The sequence below is a fragment of the Lissotriton helveticus genome, chromosome 3_1 (genome assembly GCF_964261635.1).
Source record: "Lissotriton helveticus chromosome 3_1, aLisHel1.1, whole genome shotgun sequence".
Taxonomy (NCBI): domain Eukaryota; kingdom Metazoa; phylum Chordata; class Amphibia; order Caudata; family Salamandridae; genus Lissotriton; species Lissotriton helveticus.
In genome coordinates, this window is record NC_136061.1 from 1042423109 (window position 1) to 1042443285 (window position 20177).

The 20177-nt window shown below is 42.2% G+C and overlaps 1 protein-coding gene across 1 annotated transcript in view; it reads right to left on the minus strand.

The window, feature by feature from the left end:
• MYO3B (myosin IIIB) overlaps positions 1–20177 on the minus strand; it is a 2563893-nt gene that overhangs the window by 663190 nt on the left and 1880526 nt on the right. The window contains exon 25 of the mRNA XM_078681588.1: positions 10835–11040. Within this exon, the coding sequence (XP_078537714.1) occupies positions 10835–11040 (206 nt within the window). The remainder of the gene's footprint in view (positions 1–10834; positions 11041–20177) is intronic.

The following is a 20177-nucleotide window of genomic DNA, read 5'->3' on the forward strand; positions in this document are numbered from 1 at the left end:
CAGAGATGACAGTGGCAGAGCATACTAAAACACATAACAAATGTATTAATATGAACACAGTGGCCCTCGTAGCACTAAAAATGAAGTCCAAAACTGACACGGTGTAGACGTTTTCTAGGTATGTAATATATATGCAAAGCCTTGGTGTTCATAGTAATGATCTCTTCATCGATATTGTGCTCAAGTAGAGAAAATGTCAATCCTTATAGAGGATACACCCTTCAAACTTCAGATCCAAAATCCTATTCATCAACCCCATATACTCTAAGAATAAAAATCATTAAATACATTTTTTTCATGAAATCCACCAATATGGCGTTTTTATTTCTGAGAAAAGAATTGCAACAATGCACCAATACATCGAGACATCTCAGAAAATTCCTTGGCATTCTATGGATTAAGAGGTAGGCTGTCAGCAACTTGCAAAGTATTTACTCATTAATATGGGACCTAATTTAAAATGCAACCTCAATCGGTTTAAGTATTACTAGTTGTAATGCAAATTTAGTAAAATTCGCAGTTCCACTTTAAATAAATTATGAACATTTGATTAAAAATAGCATACGTCATGAAAGTGTTTTCCCAAACCAGTCAACATGGTGGATGCATCCCAATAGCACTTCGACCATCAGCCTGCACATTGGCTTTCATCTCAGTTCGACACACGGCGAAGTGGCTGTCAACGATGCCCACACACCTTTTCAACAAACTTTTCTTCTTGGTGGCCCTGACCCTGACACTCTTTGCAGCCGGTAAAGGCCCCTGGCTGCCAAAGATATGGCAAGTAAAAAAAAAGCTTTTTCTGTGGACACTAGGTTCTAACTGGATGACACTTATGCACCCATGGCGGGACCGTGAGTTATAGTTACCTTAGGGCATGAGAAAAAAGTGTACAAAAGTGTTGTTTAAACATTTAGACAAATGTGCAAAATGGAAAAAATGAAGATATATTAAGAAGCACTGGAAACATGAAAGTTATTAAATTACAGTACTTATTAATATACAAAATGTAAAAATATATGTTAACAACATTTTGGTTGTTAAAATATCTCTTTTGTTTGTCAAAATAATAATAATAAAATACAAAAATGTAATAACAAAGGTACATTAAGTGAAAAATGTAAACATGTTAAAAAAATTGCTGAAACAAAAATGTGGACATCATAAACATTTTCAAAAAATGTAAGAACGGTTGTTTCGTAACTATGAGTATATGTCAAAAAATGTATTACAATTAATTAAAGCACATACAAAAAAAACACGAGGAAATTGTAATAAAAATGTAATACTGGTAAGTGCATTCACTGCAAAAAAAACCTTTTCAAACCAATGTCTCAGAATGATTTTAAATAAAATCCAATGACACATTTAATAATCCCACTCCTAAATAAACCACACTAGCGAAAGTGTTGGACTTTCAGGAGAATGTATTTACTATTTCCACACCAATGTAAGCCACATGTAAGTGGTACATTTACTATTTCTTCTGTAATCTAAACCACATTGGGGAAAGTGTTGTACTTTGAGACGGGTGGATTTACTCTTCCCACTCCAATCTAAGGGCCTAATTACGAGTTTGGCGGTACACAGGAAGGCCAAATTTGTGGTGGAAGCTGGGGACCGCCACACGAGTGGGTCGACAACTGTATTACGAGTATGGTGGTCGGACCTCCATGGAACCGCTGCACCCGCTAGTGATCCGCGATACATGGCTTTGCGGCCGTATTCTTGGTGGTGCAGCTGCAGCACCACCAAGCATATTACGAGTTTCCTTACCGCAAGTGGTCTCATAGCAGTAAGGAAAGAAAGGGGTCCCTATGCGTATGGTGCTTGCAGGGGGGCACATGATGTGCCCCCTGTGTGCATAAACCTCTTTTCCTGTACGGCATAGATTGCTCAGTCGTGCAGGAACTCGGATTGGCGGTACGAAGGCAGAGCAGTTCTAAGACTCACATATGAGCCTTTGTGCTGCACCGCAGCAGGACCTCCACGCTGCCCACCCGCCAGACCATGAAAATATTTGTAATCTGGTGTGGAGGCAGCAATGAGGTTTGGTGGTGTGGGAGCAAGGCAGTGGCGTGGTGACCCGCTCACACGCTGCCAAACTCATAATTAGGCCCTAAGTCACATTGTTGAAAGAGTTGACTTTAAGGGAGATACATTTAATATCCACACGCCAATTTAAACCACTTTAGGGAAAGCGTGGACTTTGAGGGGAGTAGATTTACAATTCCCACTACAATCCTTCTTCCCTTAGCCGAGCTCTAGATTCTCACTGTGGGCAGGGAAACAGATCTAAAGTCGCTCCCAATCAGTGGGGGAATTTTTGAATCGCCTGCCACTGGGAGCGAACATGGTGTTTGCTCTCATTTGGCAGGAGTTTTAAAAATGCTCCCGCAAAGAGGGAGCAAACACAGGTTTATCTATCCTCACCACTATGGGCTGAGCCGGCACAGGGATGGGCTCTCTAGGGTCTTTTAAGGCTTGGGGAGGGGAGCCGTGTGGAACCCTCCTCATACTGGGTTACAAATTTGCTCTAAAATAAAAAACAAAACAAGCACAGTTTCCTGCACTTGTTTTTATTATAACCCACGGGTGGGCCACCTCCCTGGGGCAAATATGTATAAATGAATCCGGGAGGCCATGCAGCACCCGATACAGCCCCAGGGACCACCACCTCCCCGGGGCAAATCTATTCAAATGAATGTGGGGAGGCTCGTGCACCCAGCAGCTACCTCCCCGGGGCACTTGAAAATATGTATGCAGCTGGGAAAGCTGAACCCACCCACACCGCTGGAACTGCCACCTCCTTGGTGCAAATTATAGTAAAAGAATGCAGGAGGGCCCTCTCCCTGGGGAAATTTACTGAAAACAAGAGGGGGGCCGCACAGCCCCCCTCAGCCCTAGGGACCGCCACCTCCCTGGGGTAAAATAAATTCATGTGGGGGTCCGTCGCGCATCCCCGGCCCGAAGATCACCACTTTCCTGGGGGTAAGTTCTGCAACAGAGAGGGCCAAGCGCCCCCCCTCGTGGAGTCATTTATAGCCCTGGGGACCACCACCCCTCAGGGCTGGCTCCTGCTACCTCCCAAGGGGACTACCCTCAGGAGGTAGCTGTTTGCTTTGGCTTGGAGGGAGCAGACAGCTCCCGCCAAGCAAAAGCAAATATAACACCGCTTTTTTCAAGCTGGAGCTGTCCAACAGCTCCAGCTTGCAGAAAGCAGCGTTTCATCTACTTTGAATGAACGCAAACAGCGGGCAGGGAAGCAGATGAAAACATTTCTCCCCAAGCCGGGAGCTGCTATTTGAACCAGCTCCCTGCTTGCGGCAACAATGCTGGCTCTTGCAGGAGGCGGGGAACCTGCTGGGGCCGTGGGACCTTGAGGCGCCTCCAGTGATCCCACAGTGAGTGTCCTGGGGGCACCCAGCAGAGATGACAGTGGCAGAGCATACTAAAACACATTACAAATGTATCAATATGAACACAGTGGCCCTCGTGGCACTAAAAATGAAGTCCAAAACACTGTGTAGACGTTTTCTAGGTTTGTAATATATATGCAAAGCCTTGGTGTTCATAGTAATGATCTCTTCATCGATATTGTGCTCTAGTAGAGAAAAGTTCAATCCTTACAGAGGATGCACCCTTCAAACTTCAGATCCAAAATCCTATTCATCAACCCCATATACTCTAAGAATAAAAATCATTAAATAAATTTTTTTCATGAAATCCACCAATATAGCGTTTTTATTTCTGAGAAAAGAATTGCAACAATGCACCAATAAATCGAGACATCTCAGAAAATTCCTTGGCATTCTATGGATTAAGAGGTAGGCTGTCAGCACCTTGCAAAGTAATTACTCATTAATATGGGACCTAATTTAAAATGCAACCTCAATCGGTTTAAGCATTAGTAGTTGGAATGCAAATTAGGTAAAATTTGCAGTTCTACTTTAAATAAATTATGAAAATTTGATTAAAAATAGTATACGTAATTAAAGTGTTATCCCAAACCAGTCAACATGGTGGATGCATCCCAATAGCACTTCGACCATCAGCCTGCACATTGGCTTTCATCTCAGTTCGACACACGGCGACGTGGCTGTCAACGGTGCCCACACACCTTTTCCACAAACTTTTCTTCTTGGTGGCCCTGACCCTGACACTCTTTGCAGCCCGTAAAGGCACCTGGCTGCCAAAGATATGGCAAGTAAAAAAAGCTTTTTCTGTGGAAACTAGGTTCTAACTGGATGACACTTATGCACCCATGGCGGGACCGTGAGTTATAGTTACCTTAGGGCACGAGAAAAAAAGTGTACAAAAGTGTTGTTCATATTTAAACATTTAGACAAATGTGCAAAATAGAAAATACCGAGGATATATTAAGAAGCACTGGAAACATGAAAGTTATTAAATTACAGTACTTATTAATATACAAAATGTAAAAATATATGTTACCAACATTTTGGTTGTTAAAAATATCTCTTTTGTTTGTCATAATAATAATAATAATAATAAAATACAAAAATGTAATAACAAAGGTACATTAAGTGAAAAATGTAAACATGTTAAAAAGTTGCTGAAACATAAAAATGTGGACATCATAAAAATTTTCCAAAAATTTAAAATCCAATGACACATTTAATAATCCCACTCCTAAATAAACCACACTAGAGAAAGTTTTGGACTTTCAGGAGAATATATTTACTATTTCCACACCAATGTAAGCCACATGTAAGTGGTACATTTACTATTTCTTCTGTAATCTAAACCACATTGGGGAAAGTGTTGTACTTTAAGAGGGGTGGATTTACTCTTCCCACTCCAATCTAAGGGCCTAATTACGAGTTTGGCGGTAAACAGGAAGGCCAAATTTGTGGTGGCAGTTGGGGACTGCCACACGAGTGGGCCGACAACTGTATTACGAGTATGGTGGTCGGACCTCCATGGAACCGCTGCAACCGCTAATGATCCGCGATAATTGGCTTTGGCGCAGCAGTCTTGCGGCCGTATTCTTGGTGGTGCAGCTGCAGCACCACCAAGCATATTACGGGTTTTCTTACCGCAAGTGGTCTCATGGCTGTGAGGAAAGAAAGGGGCTCCTATGCATGTGGTGCTTGCAGGGGGGCACATGATGTCCCCCTGTGTGCATGAACCCCTTTTCCTGCACGGCATAGTTTGCTCAGTCGTGCAGGAACATGCATTGGCGGTACGAAGGCAGTGCAGTTCTAAGACTCAATTTTCAATTTCAAAGTGCTTTATTTCGAGTATTACTCATAAAAGCAGACAGACTCACATATAAGCCTTTGTGCTGCACCGCGGCAGGACCTCCACGCTGCCCACCCGCCAGACCATGACATTATTTGTAATCTGGTGTGGAGGCAGCGGTGAGGTTTGGTGGTGTGGGAGCAAGGCAGTAGCGCGGTGACCCGCTCACACGCTGCCAAACTCATAATTAGGCCCTAAGTAACATTGTTGAAAGAGTTGACTTTAAGGGAGATACATTTAATATCCACACTCCAATTTAAACCACTTTAGGGAAAGCGTGGACTTTGAGGGGAGTAGATTTTTCAACTGCCACTGCAATCCTTCTTCCCTTAGCTGAGCTCTAGATTCTCACTGTGGGCAGGGAAACAGATCTAAAGTCCGCTCCCAATCGGTGTGGGCATTTTTGAAGCTCCTGCCACTGGGAGCGAACATGGTGTTTGCTCCCATTTGGCAGGAGTTTTAAAAATGCTTCGCAAAGCGGGAGCAAACACAGGTTTATCTATCCTCACCACTGGGGCTGCGCCGGCACAGGGGTGGGCTCTCTAGGTTCTTTTGAGGCTTGAGGAGGGGAGCTGTGTGGCCCCCTAATCATACAAAGTATAAGTCCAGGGGGTGGGCTACCCGGGCCTCTCGAGGCTCGTGGAGGGGGATGCGCGGCCCCCTCCCCATAAAAAGTATTGTCAGCCCCGGTGGTGGGTTCTTTGGGGCCTCTTGCTGCACAGGGAGGGGGGCCACCTCCCCATGCAAAGTATATTCAGCCCCAAAGGTGGGCTCTAATGGCTCAGGGAGGGGGATTGTTCTTACCCCTCCCCATTGATAAAATGTTCAGGCTCTAATGGTTCAGGGAGGGGGGCTGCACGTCCAACCTCTCCACCCAAAATATTTTTGGCTAACGTTTCCTAAACTTTTTGCTTTCCCCCTAGACCTTTTTTCTGACATGCTCTTGCCAACTTAGATGCTTTGGGCACTTTGCTACTGCTGATCAGTGTCAAATTGCAAGTGCTCCCTGTATAAAGTGTAATGGTAATTGGTTGTCCAAGATTGGTATGTTTGCCTTACTAGTAAAGTCCCTAGTGAAGTGCACTATATGTGTCAGGGCTGGTAATGCAAATGCTACTAGTGGGCAACACCCAGAACTGGTTTGGACAGGGGTCAGTGACCCCTGAACACAAAGAATTCAAATACATTTAGGGGTATAACTATGAGAGCTGAAACCCCTGAACATTGGAATTGGATTGTTCAAAACTGAAAATGATTGAAACTACTTTGTGGTCAAGAGGAACCTCTGCCAAGGAAGAAACAGCTGAAGAGACTGAACCTTGCTGTGTGTTCTGGGGCTGGCCTACAGTTTGCTGTTTTAACCAAGGAAGAGGCTAAAGGGACTTTGCTGTGTGCTGTGTCCCCCTACTTGAAAGGACTTTGATGTACTGAATCCTGAAGTAACTTAACCCAAGGGCCCATGGTTAGCTGGCTCCCTGTTGTGGAAACTCAGGAACACAAAGGTTTCCAGAAGTGTCTCAGTGACACTGTGGGCTTGTGCTTTTTGCAGCCTGAGACCTCCGTAAGCTGTGCCCTGTGATCGTGGGCACCTGGAGTCCAAGCGAGTCTCAGCAACGCTCTGTGTGTGCGCTTTTTGCAGCCAGAGCCCTTTGTGAGGATTGTCCTGTGATTGTGTGCACCTGGAGTCCAAGTGAGTCTCAGGGACACTGTGTGCGTGTGCTTCGTGCAGCCTGAGGCCTTCATGAGGATTGCCCTGTGACCGTGCACAACAGATGGTCAAGAGTGTCTCAGCGACGCTGTGTGCATGTGCTTTTTGCAGCCTGAGACCCTTGGAAGAATTGCCCTGGAATCGTGGGCACCAGAAAGTGTCTCAGCGACGCTGTGTGCGTGTGCTTTTTGCAGCCTAAGACCCTAGGAAGGATTGCCCTGTGATCGTGGGCACCAGAGGTTCAAGTGTGTCTCAGCGACGCTGTGTGCGTGTGCTTTTTGCAGCCTGAGACCCTCGGAGGAATTGCCCTGTGATCGGGGGCGCCAGGAGTCCAAGTGAGTCTCAGTGACGCTGTGTGTGTGTGCTTCATGTAGCCTGAGACCTTCGTGAGGATTGCCCTGTCCCCGTGCACACCGGAGGCTCAAGGGAGTCTCAGCGATGCTTTGTGCATGTGCCCTGTTGCAGCCTGAGATCTTCAATATCGTCATAGACCCGGAATCAACCAAGTCGCATCGGAGGCCCAAGTCGCGAGAGGCGGAGAGCGAGGTCGCACCCCCTAAGTGATGTGTGTCGGCGCCTGGGGCGGGGTGCGGGCTCAGAGAGAGACACTCTCGACCTCTCCCCTTCTGGTAGCTCAAGCCTCTGTTCCAGTTTGTATCACGGCTCGTACGTGTCAAGGGAGTGGCAGTACGGGGCCAGAGCATGCAGCTGCACTGTGGGTTACACCAGATCCGTGTTGGGGGCATATGGTGACGGAAACTGACCGTGAATCAGTACGAGGGTCAGGGAGAACGTCTGAAGCACCGTGATCGGTGCGGGAGTGTATTACGCATTGCATTAATTCTGCATTACGAACTGCCCGATTGTTGCATTACGCGTTGCATTATTTCTGCATAACAAACTATCTGATTGTTGTATTACGCATTGCATTAGTTTGCAGAAAAAAACTACCTGATTGTTGTATTACGCATTGCATTAGTTTACAGAACGAACTACCTGATTGTTACATTACGCATTGCATTCGTTTGCATGACGAACTGCCTGTTTGTTGTATTACGCATTGGATTAGTTTGCAGAACAAACTACCCGATTGTTGCATTACGCATTGCATTATTTCTGCATAACGAACTGCCTGATGGTTGTATTACGCATTGCATTAGTTTGCATCACAAATTGCATTATTTTTACATCGCAAAGTGCCTGCATTACGAACTGCATACCCTTGCATTAAGACTACATAAGATCACCTAGAATTGCTCATTAATACCGCCAGAACTTACAAGAGCTGACTGACCTAATAACTGGCCAGGAGGTATATTACAAATATGCATATGTTGTATTTTTATTGTGTGGTCTCATCGTATATCTTTTTATATAAACTTATACTTGTTTTTACATGAAACTCGTCTGGAGTCCTTTTGTGCTGTTACCATTGGGTCACTGGGAGCGTTGTTGCAAATACTTTGCACATTTGCCTTGAAGATAAGCCTGGCTGCTCGTGCCAAGCTACCAAGGGGGTGAGCAGGGGTTATCTGAGAAGGTGTCCTTCCTTTACCTGATGTGGAAGAGAGGTTCCCTACTTGGCCTAAGGTACCTACCTTAGCCAACTATGGAATCCCAGTTCTAACTGGGACTAAATACCCGAGTCATGTAATGACTGCCAGCAACATTTTTCTCATATTGCTGGCATCCAATCAGAGCTTTTGTGGGGGGTCTAACTCCCGGAGGAGTGAGAAGGCCCAAGAGAACTAAGGTCCCGGAGCCAATCAGAACACTCTATTTTAAAATTTGTGCTCCTGCAAGAATCTCTGAGACCCTCAAGAACCCAATGGACAAAATATTCAATTATTGTTTACCCCTAATTTCTCAATAACTATTTAACAGACTTACACCACATCTCAAAAGGCACAATCTGTGGACCAAGATCTAGCTTCCTGCTTGGTTTTTGCTGTAGCCCGTCTTAAACAAGTCTATGGAAAATACATGGGGATATATATCATATATATATATATATATATTAAAAATCACAATTATTCCTTTCTTGTTTACAAAAAAGAGATACACTGGCACTCTAGTGCTGCAGCAAACTCTGGTGTTTGCCAGGAAGAAGCAACTGTTGTTGAATGGGTCTCAACACCCGATACCAGCACCCACGTCACAGTTGGTGAGCAGCAAAGTTGGAAAGTTAGAAAGCATTGATGAATACATACATATTTGTGGAGTTTTGTCTAGTAATCATATACTGACCTTTATGTACTTACCTTTATGATATTCTGGCTACAATACTTCTGCATGTCAGTAGTTATAACTTGATATTCTGGTACCATACTTGGCTGATGACTACATTTCCCAGATAACTAACCACCTTTTTAATCTAATGTCATTAGCACAGTATGGTATAACACCGATAAGATAAACTTTAAAGGCAGACCTTTCTTGGCAGCTTCGACGTTGACACATCCTGCCAGCATTTCAGTAATCACCAATGAGAATCAGCTTTCTACTTTGATTCTCAGAGATCCAGTTTCTGATAGTAAACATAGTGAATAAGTTAGTTATTTTAGGTAACATTAAAAAAGTCTCTAAGGAATTCCTAAGTTTGCTTGAGAGCTTGCTGCATGCACCCAACCAGGGAGGTACAGGTACAGGTTATGTGATCTGATATCTGCTCTACTATACCTTTAAGTTGAGATCAGCATGATCCCAGAACTGATGAATGCACAACAGGGCACCCAATAAGTTAATTTAATGCCTTGAGGAAACCAGGAGGCCAAAGAGAAGCATTGAGGCACGTTAATCAATGTTACAATACAAAAGAAAGATTTACTATGACTCCCTCCAGCTCTTACATGACTTTAGCCTCGACTTGACATCTTCAGTGTACAGGAGTTATACGCTTAGAAAGTGATCTGGGTGGTGCCTAGTGGTGGTATGGTAGAAATAGATGACAATGAGGCAGGGACATCTTAAGGATTTTGGGGGCCCTGGGCTAAACATATTTTTGGGGCTCTTGTTCGGAACAGCTTTACATTTATGATAAAACTTCAGCATTTTCACACCCTCTTTCGCCAGGTGACCGACACTGCACAGACACACTGGTGCAAATTCTAAATGTGTTTCTATACAATATTCAATGATAATGAGGAGTGTTTTTATTGTTGTAATATAGCAGCAGCTCACTACTATTATTGCAAATAATCTCTGCGATCGAGGTCCTGCTTTGATCTAAAAGGAACATTTTAATGAATGTTGCATGGTGTTGAAAAGCAAACCACGTTTCTGTGCAAAATATCTGTAATAAACTCCCACACATCACTCATATTAGAAATACATTCAAGGAAAATAGTATTTAAAGCAATCTACGTTTATGAACAATTCAAGATCATCAGGGCAGGGCTGTGTGGAGAATAGGGCAAGATTTCTCGGACCCCACAAAGGTTGGGGCCCTGGGCCGGAGCCCACTTTGCCCACGCCTTAAAACGTCTCTGTATTGAGGCACTTCATTTGTATTATTAAATCCAAACTAAACCAGTGGACTTTCCGAATTCAAGAGAAGGGTTTGAATGCATTACCATTTTCAATTTTAATGAAGTTGTTTTGGACTTCCAGCTTGACTTCTCTACTTTAAGCACCCAGTTTTTTAACGATCCTACCATGTTATCTGTAAAGTGCCCATTCCGTTGTGATCCAGTGATCACACAAGGGAGTGTGATCCACTCCCTTGTGGTTATTTTCTTATGTAAACTATTTAAATAAAATAACATTTAAATAAAAACAAATACATTTCCTCAGGGACCTAAAAGACAGTGACAAAATAACCATTAATCAGACTTGGTTCAAGCTGTCTGGCAGAGTTCTTACCTTTTTATGAACTCATCAAAAAGGATGCGGTGAGAATATCCTTGGCGCCGGATTCGAACAGTCTCCAGAATTCCAGTGTACCGTAGCTGAACCAGCACTCGTTCTTTGGAGAATTTCATGGCTTCACGATTATCATTGGGTTTAATACACCGAACAAAGTGAGGTTGGCCAACCACCATTTTGGAAAGCAGATCCATAAGAGAATACTGTCAGGAAGGCAAGAAACACAAATTAATTTATTACATTTCTCATTAATTTTGGCCCACGCATAGTTAATTACACGAAGTGGAATTCTTCTCATGAGTTGATAACTGTCTCCAAAATGTTTGACATTTTTAGAAGTGAAAGAGGGATGGATCTACACATGAACACGGGAAGCTACACGGGAAAATGGTCATCGAAGTGTGACGGCATTATTTAATATTTCCAAAACAATAAAAGTCATCGGAGTTTATAAATATTTCTATCTCGGCGTGGATAGCACTGTGCTAATCCTATGTTTAAAAACTTTCATAGAAAAGCAGACATTTGAGGTGAGCAAATTTAGAGTGTCGCTGGTGTTGAGGGTGCTTTATACAGGAGCTGCCTTCCACTAAACTTGGGAACTACCCAGAGTTTTCTCCTTCTTTTTTGCATATATATATATATATATATATATATATATATATATATATATATATATATATATATATATATATATATATATATATATATATATATATATGTATATTACCTACTGGCGGTCGCCAGTAGGTATATATAGTTAGGATTTTTTCTCTATGGGATTTTTGAAAATTCTATGTCTAATAACTTTGGCGTTTGTGGACGGAATTGGCTGAAATTTTCAGGAAAATGGAACATTTTGTTTCTGAGCAGCCCCTGAAAATTTGGGGGGGTCGTCAAGGGGGGGCCGAGAAAAAAGGGGGGTCCCAAAACGTGTTTTTGCCATGCAATTTTCCATAGGGCGGTTGGCCTCACTTTTAGCTCGAACGGCTGAATGGATTTCCACGAAACTTGGCAAAATTGTAGATATTGTTTGCCCGATGTGCCTTTGCTAGGTCTCAAGATATGTGGTCCTGTGAATTTTGAGTAAATTAGGTTTAAAAAAAGATATATATCTAGAGCCGCGCCCGGTACGCGTACCGGGGAGCGCTTCGGGCGCGCCACGCGACTTGCGCACGGCAAGCTGATTGGTTCTCGGGTGTCTGTAAACATTCGAAACAGTCCGCAGCGGCCGCCATCTTGTGTCTCGGTAGGATTGAGACACAAGAGGTGGCAAAAATCAAAGGGGGGAAATGAGCAAAAGGGGGCAAGGTACACCCCCCTGACCCCCTAGTTTTGATGTGGGGGCCATAAAAGGCTCCCGCGGGTAAAAAAAAAAAAAAAATTCAATTCGATTTTCGCGGGGGGAGCGCCCGGTACGCGCACCGGGGATCTTACGGGGGAGCGTACCAGGAGATAAAAAATGACAGACTTTTTTAAAAAAAAGCTTCTTTTTATAAATTGGAGGTAGTTCTGAAAAGAACTTTTTTTTGATTTTGTTGTTTTATATATATATATTTTTTGTTTTTGTTGTTTTATATTTTTTTTAGACTTTTTAAAACAATTTTATATTTTTTTTGGATTTTTGTCAAGGGAAAAACAAAAACAAGGATTCCAAAACTGCTCAACAGGAGCAAAAAAAATTGAAAATTTAGGGACTGGCAGAGCAGCGGTGTTGCTGTTTCTTTAGGGCAATGAGTTCAACACTCTGCTCCCCATAGCAGAGCAGTTCGTCACACTCCGTGCACAGAAATTTGATGCCTGCAAACACCGGCTGAATGTTAGGGACCATTCTTCCACGGGGTGGTCCCGAAGGTGTTGCTCCACCAGTGGAGGTGCTGCCGCCATCTGTGGGTAAATTCCGTGCCAGCTCTCTGACACTCTCCCTGGCAAAGTTGTTAGGGTGTCTTCTTTTCACATGCCTGATTAAATTAGCATTTCCAAAACTATATTTTTTCAGAGGATTGCCTCTGGATAAACTACTCCCACATATTTTGCAGGTTACTTTGGGAGCGTTGACTTTTTTTTGTCCTTCAGGGATGTCATAAAATTTCCAGATGGAATGGGTTTTTTTCTTCTGCTGAGGAGGGTCCTCATCTAAAAATCCCTCTGAATCACTGCTGGATGACTCTCTTGCAGCCATTGCTGGAGATCAGAAAAGTAGGAGATAAACACAGTACACAGAACAGCTCTTGCTCTCTCCAAGTACAGAGCAATAGTGAGAGAAATGGGTGGGTTTCACACAATTTGAAAAAAAAAAAGTTCTGAACCAATGAAAAGTGTTATTTTAAAGTCACATGGTTTGACGCGCTTACGCTACGCGCCCCGGGGCGCGTCCCGGGGCGTGTATCGTAAGCGCATCGGGGCACTCACGTTGCGCGATCGCATGCGCTTCCGGGTGCGCTTACGCGGTGCGTCATAAGACGCATCTCGCGGCTACGCGATACGTGTCTTATGATGCAAGGCGTGGCGGCTACGCGATACGTCACGATGTTGTTTTCGTTCGCGGCAATAGCGCTATCGGGACGCTCATCAGTACGCGCCCCGGGGCACGCCGCAAGATTGCGCTTACCCGTGCGTTCACCTGTCCGCGCCCCGGGAGCGCACCAAAAAGAATTAAAAAAAAATGACAGAATTATAAAATATAAAATTCGATTTAAAATGTATTATTTTTATAAAGATTTGCTATTAAAAAACCTATGAAATTCACTGAAAAAACCATAGGTTATAGACCATATATAGTTAGGAATTAGCATTTACAAAACCTTGAAAATTCACTGAAAAAACCATAGGTTATAGACCATATATAGTTAGGAATTAGCATTTACAAAACCTTATTTTACTCACACAAAACCATTGAAATTCCATATATAGTTAGCTGCACTAACTATATATCGCGCACCCGCAATCCACTGCTGATGATGTCACATATTACATCATTCATGACATGGTCAGTGACATCACTGATGACATCTCAAATGACATCACTGATGACATCACTGATGACATCTCATTTGACATTACTGATCACATCACTGATGACATCATTCATGTGATGATACGATGAACCTCTTCAGACTCTAATATAACCTTAGATACACTCAGTGTAAACAGACACTCACAGACTGTCACTCATCCATGGAGTTACTCACACACCTAGTCAGTCTTGCAAAGAATCAATCACACCTCCATTTCCTCAACTATATAGTTATACACACCTTACTTATTGAAACATATAATAACACATATTTACTCTGTTATACAATCCCTGATACAAGTTCACAATAATCCATACAGCCACTCACACATTCACTGGCTCTTATGCACAGTTATTTATATATGTCAACTATCACATGTACTGTGTTTTACATATGTACTTACTTTGACATGGAGCACTGAGATATCCATTCACTCACCAATACACTCATGCACACAGTCAACCGCCCATACAGCTGTTTCCACATGCACTTTTGAACCCATACATCTAGTGAATCAACTGCTCACACATCTATGCACAGAGTCATACACCTCCCAGACACCCACACACACACTCAGTCTCCCATACAAATACTTGGCCAACTAATCAATAACCCATATAGTTAGTCATATAGCTAATGATCAACACATGCATCAGATTACAAAACAACAGACACAATGATGCACAATTTAAAACAGTTTAGTCACTAACCCATGCACTCAGTGAGACACATTTAATCACTCACTTATACAGTCAGTCATGCACCTACTAAATCCTTCATCCAGACACTTATACATCCACTCATTCTTCAATATGTAAGACATATTTTAACTTTACAGAAACATACAGTCACTGGATGTTGTCATCAGTGATGTCATCAGTGATGTCATTTGAGATGTCATCAGTGATGTCATCAGTGATGTCACTGACCATGTCATGAATGATGTAATATGTGACATCATCAGCAGTGGATTGCGGGTGCGTGATATATAGTTAGTGCAACTAACTATATATGGAATTTCAATGGTTTTGTTTGAGTAAAATAAGGTTTTGTAAATGCTAATTCCTAACTATATATGGTCTATAACCTATGGTTTTTTCAGTGAATATATATATATATATTACCTACTGGCGGTCGCCAGTAGGTAGTTATAGTTAGGATTGTTTTCCATAGGGAAATCGCAACATTCTATTGGGAATAACTTTGGCATCAGTTGAGGAATCTGCCTGAATTTTTCCTCAACTTTGCCTCGCGGCTCTCCGCTCTTTCCCTGAAAGTTTGGGGGGGATTTGTCAAGCGGGGGCTGAGATAAAAGGGGGGTCCCAAAACGTGTTTTCCCCATGTTAATTTCCATAGGGCGGTCAAACTCACTTTCAGCTCGAACGGCTGAATGGATTTTCACCAAACTTGGCAAAATTGTAGGGACTGGTAGCCCGATGTGCCTTTGCTATGTCTCAAGATATGTGCTCCAGAGGATTTTGAGGAATTTGAGTTTAAAAAAATGTATATATCTATAAGCGCGCCCCGGTACGCGTACCGGGGAGCGCACCGGGCGCGCTACGCGACTTGCGCACGGAAAGCTGATTGGCTCTCGGGTGTCTGTAAACATTCGAAACAGTCCGCAGTGGCCGCCATCTTGTGTCTCGGTAGGATCGAGACACAAGAGGTGGCAAAAAACAAAGGGGGAAATGACCAAAAGGGGGCAGGGTACACCCCCACTGACCCGACCCCCTAGGTTTGATGTGTGGGCCATAAAAGGGTCCCGCGGGCAAAACATTTTTTTTTCCGATTTTCGCGGGGGGAGTGCCCGGTACGCGCACCGGGCAGCTTACCGGGGAGCGTACCAAGAGGCAAACCCAGTGAAACAGTAAAATAATAATTTATAGTGATTAGAGGTAGGGTAGCTCTGCATAGAGTTGTTGTGTTGTTTGGGTGTTTTAAGTACCAACATGTAGGTACCAATGCTGAGTCTTAAATTTAATGTACACCGTTTCCTCTGTAGATATCTTGCATGTTGTTACAGAAGTTACCTCACACACCCACACCTCCACCCACACCCAAACACCCCACACCCCCATACCGAGATCTTACACATTCACACCCACACCCAGACACCCCACACACCCACACTCACACACACACCTCACCCCCCCCACACACACACACCTCACAGACACACCCCACACATCCCACACACACCCCCACCCACACACACACACACCTCACAGACACACCCACACATTCCACACATGCACACACATCCTACACACATACCCCCCACACCCACAATGTACACCGTCTCCTCTGTAAATAATTTGCATTTTGTTACAGAAGTTATTGTGGTATATGGAATCCATAGCATAGTCTGTCAGGAAAGCAGAAAGAACATGGAGGCAGGAGATGAAAAAGAGATGTCAGATACACATTGGAGATAATATAGTGGGAGAAAGGAAGTAACTATGAGCAAAATTACTATGTAACATAAAAAAGTTGCACAGTATACTATAAGTCTGAATTTACATTATAATTAATTTGGTACTAGTTTATGAATTACATATAAAAATGAATAATGTCTCGAACAATTTTTGAATATTAAATATAAATTTATTTTTCTGATTCTTTTTCGAAATTTAACAGAACTTCTAACAACACATTGTCGGAAATGTCCTCATTTTCAATCAGCGAATCTACTGCTTCTGCACATTGAACTAATTCATAGTCCTGTGATTCATCCGTGAAATCTAAGTCTTCATTATCTACAATAAATTTTTCACCGTTGTTCTCCAGAACAATCTTGAAGGAAATATTCTGCTCTCCTTCCATTATCTTGCTGTAATTTGCATAAAAAATAAATATATCAGTAGAGATAGGGCACTTTTGGGTTTAAGTTCAGACAGGTAGCTTTGATTTTTTAACAGTGAAGTTATCTTTGGGCAGTGTATGGTATCAGGCTGGAAGTAGAAATATAAAATAGTGTATATCATAAAGCCTAAGTAAATTCATAATTATACAAGACAAGCCTAACTCCATCCATAACTATAACAGAGAAGCCTATCTCAATCTATAACTATTACAGAGGGATAGTATATAACTATCAGAAAATGTTTTCCAAATTAACTTAAAGTGCACAACATACTTCAGTTTTCAAAATAACATCTTACCTTTGAAAAAGAAGTTTAAGTTCTCAGTGAAAATCCTTTTGAAATGTACTTCAGGAAGTAGTAGTCAAAATGGCTGTGTTTCCCTCTCTTTCTTTATATATATTCATGTACATAACCAATCAAATGTCATGAAATAATAGTAGAAAATGAAAGTAACATTTTAATTGGTTGTAAATTCTAACACTTCAGATGTATTTTGTCAAGTAATTCACCTCAGGATATTTAGAGAGGGCTACAGGCCAAATGGCTCAATGGAATTCCACCAAATTTGGGAAAATGGTAGGGACTGGTATGTAGTATGGCCTATTCTCTATTTGGTGAAAGTGTCTCCAGTGGTTTTTATGTAAATTAACTTTTAAAAATTTCTGGGAGCGCTTCCCGGTGCGCTCCCCGGTACGCGTACCGGTAAGCGTAACGGGAGTCCTCCATTTTGTGTTTCGGTAGATTTGAGACAGAAAATGGAGGACAAACAACGTTGGGAATGGGTATAAGGGGGCATCGTAGGCACTCCCTGACCCTCTAGGTTTTCTGAGGGGGTCTTAGGAGGCCCATATAGGCGGAAAAAAAAACCCACATTTTAAATTTTTCGCCGGGGGAGCGCCCGGTACGCGTACCGGGGAGCGTACCAGGGAGCGTACTTTGATGAAAAATAGTGAAAAAAGTTAGAAAAAGATAATCATTTGGAGTGATCAGAGGTAGGGTAGCCCTGAAAAGAGCTTTTGGGTTCTGTGGCTGATTTAGGTACCTACAAGTAGGTACCAATGCACAGTCTTAAATTCAGGAGGAATATTCTATTCCCCTCATCTGAGAAGTGCACACCATCTCTTCTGTAGATATCTTGCATGTTGTAACGCAAGTTGTTGTTGTATATTGAACCCATTCCATAGTCTCTCATGTAAGCAGAAACAGATTTATTCAGATGTTTCCGTGCTTTCTCAAATTGTGGACAAAATTGGTTGGACCACTTCCATTTCTGTCTTTGGCATATATTGGAATATACCATGGCAGTTTGTGGAAAAAGTGTTATCAATTGCCCAAAGGTGTCCTTTAAAACCATCTCCAGACCTACCCCAGTCAAAGTGCATAGGTCATTTCCACCACAGTGCAAAATTATGAGGTCAGGGTGTGGCAGATGGTAAAAGGTTTTCACCAATGGTATCAATTGATGGCATCTCAATCCTCTTTGGCCAATCCATTTTATGTGCACATTTGGTAAATCAAGGTTGTGAACATTTCTGGTAGTTGCATACCTTTGAGCCCAGTGAATGTAGCTATGTCCAATAATCCAGACAGAGTACATGGTGAGAGGAGGTTCTGGTGCAGTCAGATGAAGTGTAGGAATGAAATGGCAGTTGGAGCAGTAGGAGTTTGCAACAAAAAAACTGTGGAGTTTCAGTGCTCTTGAATCACAAGCAATGATTGGTGGATTCAGATAGTTAAAAACTGAAAGTTAGGGTGCATGGTTCTGTTATGTGAAAGAAGTACTTTGAGTGGTAAAGAAAAAGTCATTTAAAGAAAGATTGCAGTGGATAAGCTGGTGTATTGAGAGGTCAAACATGCTTGCTGATTTGATTTGCAACATTGTAGAATAAACTTTTAACCCTGGGAGCTCAGTGAGGAGGGAGTTGCTATGGTAACAGGTAGAAAGGGCTGAGGGAGGGAAGGGTGTTGATTTGAAAATAGAGAGGGAAGAGTTTTGATTGGTTACCATGAGGAATATGTGTGTAGAATTAGAGGTTTTCTGTGCCATTAATGGTTGCAGTGCCTGGAGAACATACCTTTTGCTCTGCTAAAGAAATATTGGTGTGTGTATCTGACACTGTTCTGAATCTCCTAAAGCATTTGTAAAGGTGAGTTATGATTCATTTAGATAGAGAGTTAAGATTAAGAAGCACATTGATTTTCTTTGCTGTTTGTGTTTCTGTGCAGTGTTTCTAAAATGGTAATTGAAAAACGATTTTAGTGCAAAACAATGGGTTTTAGAAGTGAAAATGAATGCTTGTAAATAGGATCTGTGCTCTGTTCATATAATATTAAATAAAAAACGATTTTAGTGCAAATCCATGGCTTTAACATTTTTAAGAAGGAATAAATAGTGTGTGCATAATTATATAAAAATATTTGAATCTTTTACGAACATGTTACCTGTTTTACCTCAGATTGGGAAGCAGACTGAGTTTCTTTGCTGTTGGTTTGTTTCATTTTTTGGGTAATGCTTGGTAGGAATGTTTGCAAGAGATAGGAAATGTATTTTGTAAAATAGTGACTTTTCAGTACTGAAATGGAATGATTGTACTCCAGCAATGCATCCTTTTACAATGGGAAAGCTTCATGTGAAAGTGTTTGCCTCAGTCTTATATCTGCTGTAAGGCAGTCGCAAGATTTGGACGTAAAAGTGTCCTAAAAGTGACGCAGTGAAATCTCATAGATTTCACTGTGTCACTATTACGAGGCTTTTTGCGGAGAAATGACCCCTCTGTGTACATTACACCTGACAGAGGTATAATGTGGCGCAGAGGTTTAAAAAGTGACGCATCTACCTACATGCGTCACTTTTTAAATATGGCGCAAACAGTGACGCAGTGAAATCTCATAGATTTCACTGTGTCACTATTACGAGGCTTTTTGTGGAGAAATGGCCCCTCTGTGTACATTACACCTGACAGAGGTATAATGTGGCGCAGAGGTTTAAAAAGTGACGCATCTACCTACATGCGTCACTTTTTAAATATGGCGCAAGAAGGCACATGTTTTATGCCGCCGATGCGTCACAAAAAGTGACGCATCAGTAGTGCTAAACTGACGCAGGGCTTTATAAATGAGGCTCATTTATTTTTTTGCACACTACTCCAGTTTAGTCCTGTCCACTGCCCTCTTGGACCGAAGCCTCACCTTTTGTGCTCCCCTAGACAGGCTTCATCACATGAGCACTCCTGCTTAGGCGTTATAATCTTTTTTTAGAATAACATTTGAAAAACAGAGAAAAGGTTATATGTATAAGCTTTTCATTACACTACTAAAATATTTTTGGTGCAAATTAATGAGTTTTACATTTTTGAGAAAGAATAAATAGTAGGACCTGCACTGTGTTTCTAAAATGTTATTGAAAAATCGATTTTGGGACAAATCAATGAATTCTACATTTTTGAGAAAGAATAAATA